At 41.8% G+C, this 10,012-nt stretch overlaps 1 protein-coding gene across 4 annotated transcripts in view; it reads right to left on the bottom strand.

The window, feature by feature from the left end:
• Nucleotides 1–5,589: 5,589 nt before the first annotated feature.
• Nucleotides 5,590–10,012, bottom strand: part of PIKFYVE (phosphoinositide kinase, FYVE-type zinc finger containing) — a 62,819-nt gene continuing 58,396 nt past the window's right edge. For all 4 annotated transcript variants that reach the window (XM_008634705.2, XM_017735598.1, XM_017735601.1 and 1 more), the window contains 3 exons: nt 9,430–9,691; nt 6,993–7,067; nt 5,590–5,953 (listed from right to left, as the gene is read on the bottom strand). In XM_008634705.2, the coding sequence (XP_008632927.1) occupies nt 5,838–5,953; nt 6,993–7,067; nt 9,430–9,691 (453 nt within the window). In that variant the 3' untranslated portion in view covers nt 5,590–5,837. The remainder of the gene's footprint in view (nt 5,954–6,992; nt 7,068–9,429; nt 9,692–10,012) is intronic.

Genomic DNA, 10,012 nt, shown 5'->3' with positions numbered 1-10,012 from the left:
TACTTATCCCCAACATTGAACAGACTCCTCCTCGTACTGCCAACTTTCTAGGATCTAGCAGACTTCTCTAGCTGCCAACAGCTATTAAATTACAGTTAGTTGAGCATAAAAAGAAGAATGTTTCTCCAATTAATGTATATGACTGCTGTATTCTGCAGACTATTTCTTGACTAAGACCACAAGAGCCATATTGGTTAAAATTTGGCGTGTATTATGCATGAGCCAACACTTCCTGTAAGAAAATGGCTACTTTACTTAAATGACAGAGTTTGAAAAAAAACATTCAAGAGCTAAATGAAGTAGGGGTTGGGTTGTTGTAAAAACATATTAATTCTGGTGAATTCTTACTGTACAACTGAGCTGGCATGGAAAATACAGCCTGAAGATGTTCTGCTTTTTAGGGCTTAAGAGACAGAAAGCAGAATATTGTTTTTCCATAAGGCAGCTCAAACTAACATGAAGAAGATACAATTTGTGCATGTTATAGGCTGCTATGGAGTCACACGAAGTTACATTATTCTTTTTTTTTCTACCGTGCTAACAGACACATGAACAAGAATACACTTCAGTCAGAACTGATTACAGATCAACCACTAGAAATTCATATGGCTGACCTGACCTGTTTCCAGAAAATAGTTTTCTCCCTATAGTATGTATTTTAAATAATATTTATAATCCTATTAGAAAATGAAAACATTTTCTTTCTCTTGTTATGTGCACATGTGTACATCAAGCAATCCCAGTTGTGCTGTCCTACATATGTAACTTTTTCACCAGGTAGGTAGTTTAGTTATGATCTCAGCCAGTCCAGTAACAGAAGCCCATACCCAGGATACTTCATTTCTTCATACCCAGGGTGTTTCATGTTTGCAGAAGCTATATTAGAAAAATATCCTATGTAAACAATGGAGAAAAGTTACTATATTCCCATCCTCTCTTCAACTGTAATTCAATGCTCTTTTTGGTAATTATGTTCACTTAATTATCCTACCTTTGGTCACTGGATCATTATTTCTTGAATGACTTTTATTTCAGTTACATGCTACAGTGAATGAACTTTGGTTGCAGTGCACCGTTGCTGTGTTCGGGCTCGAGGCTGGAACAGCTTGCAGGAAGTACCTGTGTACCTGGCCAGCCATAGGGCCAAGAAGAGCCAGTTGATGTTCTGGCAATACCACCTACTGTGCTTTGTTCTTCAGCATGAGCGTACTCCCTTGCAGCTGTGGGGTACCCCTGTTCCAGTCACTCCTGTCAGAAAAAGGCTCGTGGGGAATGACAGCTGTAGTAACATAAGGTTTTGTGTTAGCCTGTTGCAGAATCATTAGTAGAGCACAGGGATCTAACAAGCTAAAAATAAATAAGCATTGCAATGTACATGTAAGTATTTAACAAAATGCCTTTAAGATTTTAGGCAAGTAAAAGATACAGATTTGATTCTGAAATCAGGAGTCCAAATTTTTTAGGAGAACGCACATATTCAGCTATTATGGGACTTCAGTCCTCCACCTCTCTAGAGGCAGATTCACAGCACATTAGAGACTGGGAAAACAATACAGAACTGTCACTAAGATTGTATTTTCTCTTACAATTTTTATATCCTGTGAGGCAATTTCAGCAGACATATAGCCAGCACTCGCACCAGATGAGCTGAAGCAGGGGCAGCAGTCCTTTACCAGGTGTTGGCAGTTCCACTTGGGATACAGAAACACTCTTCTGATAACCCTGCATTTGTGCTTTGCAGCTTCATGCCAGAAGCCCCTCAAGTCCCACCACTCACCTTTACACCAGCAGAAGGCAGCACTGCCCCTGAATTGAGTATCCCATCTTTTCCTTGCTCATACCCCCATGAGAGGACAGGTTCTGATGTAGTTTCATACTGCAGCAGATAAAAAACTCAAACTCATCTGGCAAAAAATGGTGATGGCACATAATACAGGTAAAATCCTCAAGTTTTAGATAGAGTTTTATATTCTAGGAACAAGGAAGTCCCCTTCCCAGAACTAATCACAAATGATTTTGAGCCTTAGCAAGGAGGTTACTATATACCAATTAATGTGAAATAATCAAGATAAGACATTTATTTTCAGACCTCCTTGGATTTTTTCTTTGTCTAGTCCACTCAAAAGAAGATTATGGAAATACCTGGAATGTGTTCCACCTCTTGGCAGAACTGGGCAAAGGCACACCACCATCTGCTGGACAAAACTGGATCCCTGTCTCACACAGCACTGCGGGTGAAAAGCAGCTGCAGAGAAGACAGAACTGTGTGAAAGGTTATTTGCACATTCTACTGCCACTGCCCTGGGGAGCTGCCCAGAGGTGCTGCTCCATCAGAGGAGACAAGCTGCAAGCTACAGAGACAGGACAGGCAGCTTACCCTGCAAACAAAGCTGGGACTCTCCAGCACAGCAATCGCTGCACTGTGAGCCTTGCCTCTCATCAAGAAAATGGGGTGCTGTGAGAGCTAGCTATTCCACACATGGAACAGACTCAAGTATATTTTAGTCACTTTATTTGTATATATATACATTACATTTTGATTTTCCAAGTAGTCAAGGCAGTTATTCTCAAATAGTTTAGTACATCAATTTTATAAAATACAGCTGAACCAAGGTAGAATAGAAATGCATACATTATAGTACATTAAGTGCTTTAAATAATGACTAGTCTGGTCACCAACTAGTGAGCAATTCATTTGGTTTTGGTCATTCTCACAGAGGAGACTCCACAGGTAACTCCCCTGAGCCCAGCAGAACTCCTCTACCAGCAAGAGTCCTGCATGTGCTTTTTGGGGACAGAATGCGTCCCTGGGCCACTACAAGGCATTCTGCTGTCCACATTGATGACTCAAAGTCATTGCTTCTGACTTGGACAAGATTTAGACATTTGTCTCAAGGCCTCAGATCAAAACAACAGAAGAGCCAGTGTAACTCTGAAGAAATTCACTCTTCATGTTTGCAGATTTACTTACATACACATATGCTAAACCTGTGTTATAAAGAAAGAAATAAGCTCTGACCAAAGGGTTCATTCTTAGGAATTCTACAGGGACACAGACCTAACACAGCTTCCCAAGTAGCTCTCAAAGATCTGTTCCACATGAAGTACCACTTTCCTTCTGAGAAAATTAAGCTTTGTAGCAATTGAAATGTCAGGACAACTCTTATTCTGAAAAAGGAACATTTGAGGAGACCCATTCAACTGCTGGAATTTGAACTAGAAATGCTTACAGCTTTTTATCACAGGACACCAAAGATGACCCAACTCCAGTTGATACAGCAGCTACTGTGATAGTCATGACCAGTAGTTTGCTCCAGTCTAGTCAGGACTAGTCTATCAGCCACATCCTGGCCAAGCATTAGCTGTTGATGCCAGCTCCAGATCACTCCTGCAAATCTCTCCAACTGCTCTAACTTCAGCCCAAGAAGGTCACAATTCACATCTCTGACTCTGTGTTCATAGGCTGCTAAACAGTGGAAGGTTCTCTCACCTCTACAGTGCTGAGGGCCTCGTGCTGTCGTTCAGAGGAGCATTAGCAATTGTCAGATGATCAAGCTGCTTTCAGCCATCTGCTCAGGATTCTGGCAGACAAGCAGTACAGAGCAGCCACACATCCCAGGATAAGGGTTACTGGTGACAGACTGGGCTAGCATATCACATTAGCTTAGTTCAGCTGCCATGACACACAAGCCCACACTTGTGCTCCATCCACCAATCCACAATACTGACACAGGTGGAAAACAACATAATTAGCTGCTGTTGGGTCACCTTAGCTGGCCAGGAAAATCAAGTTTTTTCCCTGTAAACTTCAAGAAAGGAAGGAGAACACCATGTGTAAACTTCAGCTGAGACTGCACAGCAGGTTCTTTCACATTGATAAACCAAAACAGTAGGTAGAGGCCACAGAAGTGAGAGTAGCACTGAGCTGATGGACTGGTTGACCTCATTAGGCAAGGCCACACACAGAGCTAGGCATCTTGGGAGAACATTTCAACAGAAGAGGCAAGATGGATCCCAGAGGTGATCAGCTGTATCTGATGTGCTGTGTTGGTCTGAAGGGATTCTGGGTAGAGGAAGCAAGGATCATCTTTCCACAGCACACATCACTGCAGCCTTCAACACTGCACCCCCAGAAACAATTATTACATTGTACTAAGGAAATGAGTACACTTTCTTTTCTGCTGGTTCAAGTCCAGCATCTTTGCTCATCCTCTAGTACAGTTTTGCAATAGGGTGGAGAAGACTCCTTCCAACACAAATGACCTTCGCCTCCTGGCAGCTCAGACAAGAGCTGCACTGGTTGGTTCTGGAGAAAACAGCTCAATTCTCGCTGCTGGCCTTTTCCTTTCTCAGTGTTGCCCACTGTTGGTCAGTCCTAAAGAGCCACCACCATCTGCTGCAGAAGAAAATACTGAACACAGGAGGAGTGAATAAAATGCACATTTCAATCCATAGTAACAGTGATGAGGGCAGTATCAGGCAACTGGTTAGAATAAGCAAGTGATCACTAAGAGCTACCTGTCCCAGATTCCATGTTCATTTGATGTACTTCCATCAGAGACTGGAAGTCAACGGACAGTATTCTTGCCTTTCAAACTCATTAAAATTCCTCTTATTTACTGGCCTATAATATAATGAAAGTAAAAAGTAAACTCATCACCTACAAAAATGAGTAAAAATTAAAAAAAAAAAATGGAAAGAAGTGCTTATTGTCACAACAAAGAGACTCTCAGATCTCTGCACATCTTATCCATCATACAAGTTATCCATTAGTTCAGGTTTTCCTTTTTACAGGAAACAACTACATTCATCTCAGTGACAAAAAAGATCATGTTATTAATGCAAGAAAAAACATTCTCCCAGCAAAATTTCACCATGAGGTAAATGCATTGCTTGAAAGTAAAGGGGAACTGAACTGGATTTGAAGCGATCTGCCAGGAATGATGGTTGCATTAAGGAGAAAGTTGTCACTAAAGCAGTATGCTTCACTTTGTCCAGCAACTTACTGCCTTTAATAAGGAAAGGGTTAATCTGCTTCGTAACTATAATTAATCAAGCCTGGTTAAATTAAAGGGTATATTGGTTCCCTGTTTCCAGGAATTTGAGTAACATTCAGATCAAAGTACTGGTTAGGACTAAAGGGATATGTTTTGAGTGTCGCAGTATACTAATGACCGACAACCCATTTTTATGGGATTCAGCTAAAATGATATTACAACAGAAAACCAGAGCTGTACTGCAGTAACATAAAAGATGGAGTCATAGGGCATTATGGATGTGGAGCTGCCTTAAAAAAAAAATACAGTTTACAGAACCCAGTAAAAATTAAAACTACAGAGCATAAGCAGGACAAGTTATTAATGGATTGTAAACAGGTCAACTACAGACCACTGCAACAATAGTAGAACTCATGAATTAACTTCATTCTTCTCTCCCCCATCCACACTTGGGGGGGTTTATTTCACATTTTCATAAGTATCCGCTACAAAAACATGAGCTGCACATATTCAACACCATTTCAGCAGTGCACCACTTCCAGAGATCATGTACTTCTACACCATCAGGACCTGGACAAAATCTCAGTTCAGTAGGGATGTCTCTTATCAGTGCTGTTCAGTGGTACCTTTCAGCTTAGATCCTTACTGAGGCAGGTTTGCTTATTTTCCTCCAAGAGAGGATTAAAGTGCAACAAGCAGATTTCACACTTCATGACATGATGCACACGGTCAGTGTAGATATGGAACTGCAATCTTCTTGCTTGCTGCTGGACAGACTGCTGGAACAGAGTGGCCTATAATGTCATTGTCCTCTTGTGCTTTCCCAATATGGGCTTTAGCTCAGCAATTCAGGCCCAGTCCTGTCCAATGGTCTGGCACCATCAGGAAATACTTGTCCATAGCTTCACAAAACCTGGTCCGGTACAGTTCTGGCGAGACCACGGTGGGCATCTTACCTAATGTGTAAGAGTCAAGAGCAGTCAGAAATGGGCTAAAGATACTGCAGTAGAGACAGATGTCACATGAGATTATACCAGCAGACAACACAGACTTGAAGGCAACAAGATAGAACCTTATGAAGTTCAACAACAAGCATAAGGTTTTACATTTGGGAAAATGTAATGCAGGAGCACAGTACAGGCTGGGATCTCCCTGAGGAGCAGCTCTGTGAAAGGGACCTGAGGATCCTGGTGGACAAGCAGCTCAGTGTGAGTGAACAGTGCTGCTGCTGCTGCCACGGGAAAGAAAGCCAGCAGGAAGGAGACTGAGCGCTGCATCAACAAGGGCATCACCAGCAGAGAGAAAGAAGTCATTATCCCACTCAGTATCCCAGCATTATGCTTCTCCTGGAGGTGCTACTTCCTGGTCACACTTGGAATATTGGACTCAGTTTTGGTCCCTGATACACAAAAAAAATGCAAACAGGCTGAAGAGGGTCCAGAGAAGGGCCACAAAGATGATCCAAGGACTGGGAAGCCTGCCATATGAGGAAATGCTGCAAGACCTGGCTTTGTTCAGGCTTAGGGGAGACCTTATCACTATGTTCCTGTATTTAAAGGATGGGTATAAAGAAGATGGAAATCCCCCTTTTACAAGGACTCACATGGAAAAGACAAGTGGTAATGGTTACAAGTTTATCCTGGAGAGATTCCAGTTGGACACAAGGAAAATTTTTCACAATGAGAACAATCAGCCATTGGAATAGCCTCACCAGGGAAGTGATGGATTCCCCAGCACTGCACAATTTTAAGATTCAGCTGCACAGGGTGCTGAGCCATCTTGTCTAGACTGTGCTTTTGCCAAGAAAGGTTGGACCAGATGATCCTTGAAGTCCCTTCCAACCTGGAATTCTATGATTCCTTCCTCTGTTCTGGACAACTTAATTTGTCACAAATTTGAATGGTGGGGAAGCTGTGAGTTTATTAGCAGTGTTACAGAAAGCTTCCTTGTAACAAGGAAACATGATCAAAATTTTTGCTTTCATTCTGGACTTACCTTGTCCTCCCAAGATGCCAGTTGACTTTACCACCATTTCAAGCTTTTTGTCCCAGGTAAAAGTACGAATATAGTCTGTTACAAATAAAAAAAAAAAAAAAATCCACACACAAATACGTTGCATTTGTTTTAATCCAAGTAACACTGTTTTAAAATGTATCTATTTCGCCAAAAACAAGCAGGAAAGCAGTAGGCTTTCAGAGTCAGAGCTTCAGTGTTTTCCCTACCACTTGCCTCACTTTCTGTAGTATTGATTATGTTTGAGTAGGGTGAATACAGTACCTCAAAAGCCCAGCAAGATCACAATCAATTCCTCCTGTCTCTGCAAGAACAGGCTGCCCAAGCATGTCTGTCTTTATCCATGTTAGAGTGTCAAGGGCTCATTTACAAAGGTCACTTCGCTCACCCTTATCCCAGAAGCCCCACTACACGCACTGAGGCTTGGACACCTCTCCAGTATTTCTCATCATTGCAGCCACCTGCAGGTTTGATAACAGAAAGCAAGTGACTTCCTCTTCATGATAGGGAGGACTGGAAACATCACCAGTGACCTGTATTGGAAGAGGGGGGCAGCAAGAAGACAACTTCTGAATTGTTTCCAAGCCCCTTCCAGAGAAAGCATGCTCAGTCAAAACAAGCACATGAACACTTTGGTCTGCAAAGCTAAAGCTGCAGTAAGATCAGTTGTTCATTACTGGATGTCATTATTTCCTAACACTTGACTACAAACGTAACTATACAATTTTGAATTTACTGTTTCTAAATTTACAAAAGGCCACCATAAATATTCACGTTTCATCTCACCTGTGCCTGACAATCTTAAGACTTATCCATTTATCTGAATGTAGCCCTGGCAGAGGGGCCCTGAGGGCACAGACACGGGGTTTCCCTGCCCCTGCTCAGCCTCGTTCCCATGGGTTGGTTTGTGTTCCCTGCGCGGGCAGAAGGACCCTTGGTCCCGTGACTGGAACAGTTCCTGGGCAGAGCTCCGGCCATGCGGCTGGAGAAATAAACATCTCTGAAACATCTAGCAAGAATCTGTCTGTCCATATATATTTCCTTTCCACGGGACTCCTGGTTTGATACATGCGTGTTGCAGGATCCCCACTGCAACATCTGAATACTCTTTGAAAATATTCCTTAGAGTGTTTTGGGACAGATATCAGTGAACAGTTCGTTCACTAACAACTTCATGCCCCAAGGCCCAGAGTCCCACACAACAGAGCCTATGAATAAAGTTTTCAAAGCTTTTCACAGACCTAACTTACTTGTTTCCTCTACCACATAAGGACCTAAAATAGGTAGAGATAGTGACCTCCAATTCAAACAATCCAAACTAAGAGTTTTTAGTTCCAGTCTGACAAAAATTTAGCTTGACTACTTTGTAAGTTCTCAGGGTATCATCTAGAGAACATTCTGATAGCCTGATACAGCAGGCATGTTCTCTCTTAAAGATATTTGTGTTCACCAAGTTCCTTCAGATATTTGTGTTAAACACTGAAGGAACTGGTAGCTTTAAATATCATATAAAATATACTCTTCAATCAGGTAAGACTTGACATAGGACAACAAAAAGCCACACACACAAGAGAAGCACATGGTCAGTGTAGACCCATCCTGTTTACTCCAATATTCAAGAGTCTACAAATCTAGAAAGTAATAAAAACTTGCAACAAACAACAGCTTTCTTTGTAGCTGGGACTTTAATTCTCAACTAGAAATGTTATTGAAATGGCTTGCAAGCTTTATCACAGTAAGAGTAATCCAGACCTCCTGTCCTGAGATCTCATCTGGAAGCATTTCTGAGCTGGGTTTCAAGACCGTTTCCATGAGTCAATTCCACATCCTGCAATATTGCCTCATCTCTAAGTTTTCTATACTACAGAAGTTTGCCTGTCTAAAGATGAGGCTCTACTTACCAGTCACAAGTCAGAGGATGCAGCAAGGTAATTACTGCATTGCCACCCGTATTACCCAGGTCAGACTACATGATCATGAGAGATCCCATGATGTTTAACTTCTCTCTTCCAATACTACCACTACTGTTTCTCCTTAGACCTCCTCCACACAAGATTTAAAAGACTATGTAAACATGACTAAACTAAAGTTTACAGATTAAACACATAAAAGCATACAAATAACCTTTCCTGCTTCAACTGCAGTCAAAGTGTAGGTTAAACTACCTGTGAGGCCTCCTACATATACTCATAGCAATACAAATACTAATCTAAGCCTATACAAGACCTGGAGAGATGACTTCCTGCCTCCACTTTGAATACTTGTAAGAGGTGAGGGTGGTATTCCACCAGGGAGAAGATAAGATTTCCTGACACACATCTCTCTGGTGGTGGCACAGTTCTAAGAGAACGATGAACACCGAAACCAGAAGAAAACTGTTTCATCATCTGAGAGCAAGAAAATACAAAAGACAACCTACCAATGATCCCAACAACCAGCTCATTGTTGGTATCATCACGACCCACCAGCAGGGAATAGTCAATGATGAGATGGCTGGAGAGGAACTGGGAATCACTGTGTATGGAAGCTTTCAGCACAGCTTTGCAATGGGAACGGATGTACAAGGGATTGTCCCGAACCATCTTCAGAAGGTTTTCATCCAGCAGGACTACATCACAAGTTTCCTTGCCTGTGTCTGTTTTAACATTTCTATTCCGGAGGGAGCCCTTCAGGTCAAACACCTGCAAATGGAGAACAGCACTACTTTGTTGCATTTTTCTGGGTTAAAGACTTCAGTACCTAACATTTGAGAAGGCAGCACAGCAGGGCAACTCTTTCCTTCTCTTTAGAAGGAAGACAGTTAACAATAAGCATTTTGTGGAGAATAGCACGTAAGCCTGGGTGAAAGTTCCGCCACTTCAATTCACAAGTTTTAGGCAAGTTATTTCATTAATATTTCGTATAAATTACAAGAAAAAAAGCTGTCCCTGCTTTTTATATTGTTTAGGTAAACTCAGTTTTCCAGCCAGTTTCTACAGAGTTAATTGCTGACAAAAGCAAAG

The sequence above is a fragment of the Corvus brachyrhynchos genome, unplaced genomic scaffold (assembly GCF_000691975.1).
Source record: "Corvus brachyrhynchos isolate BGI_N302 unplaced genomic scaffold, ASM69197v1 scaffold255, whole genome shotgun sequence".
Lineage (NCBI taxonomy): Eukaryota > Metazoa > Chordata > Aves > Passeriformes > Corvidae > Corvus > Corvus brachyrhynchos.
Note: the sequence above shows the minus strand (reverse complement) of the source record. Positions and strands in the feature narration are given on the sequence as shown.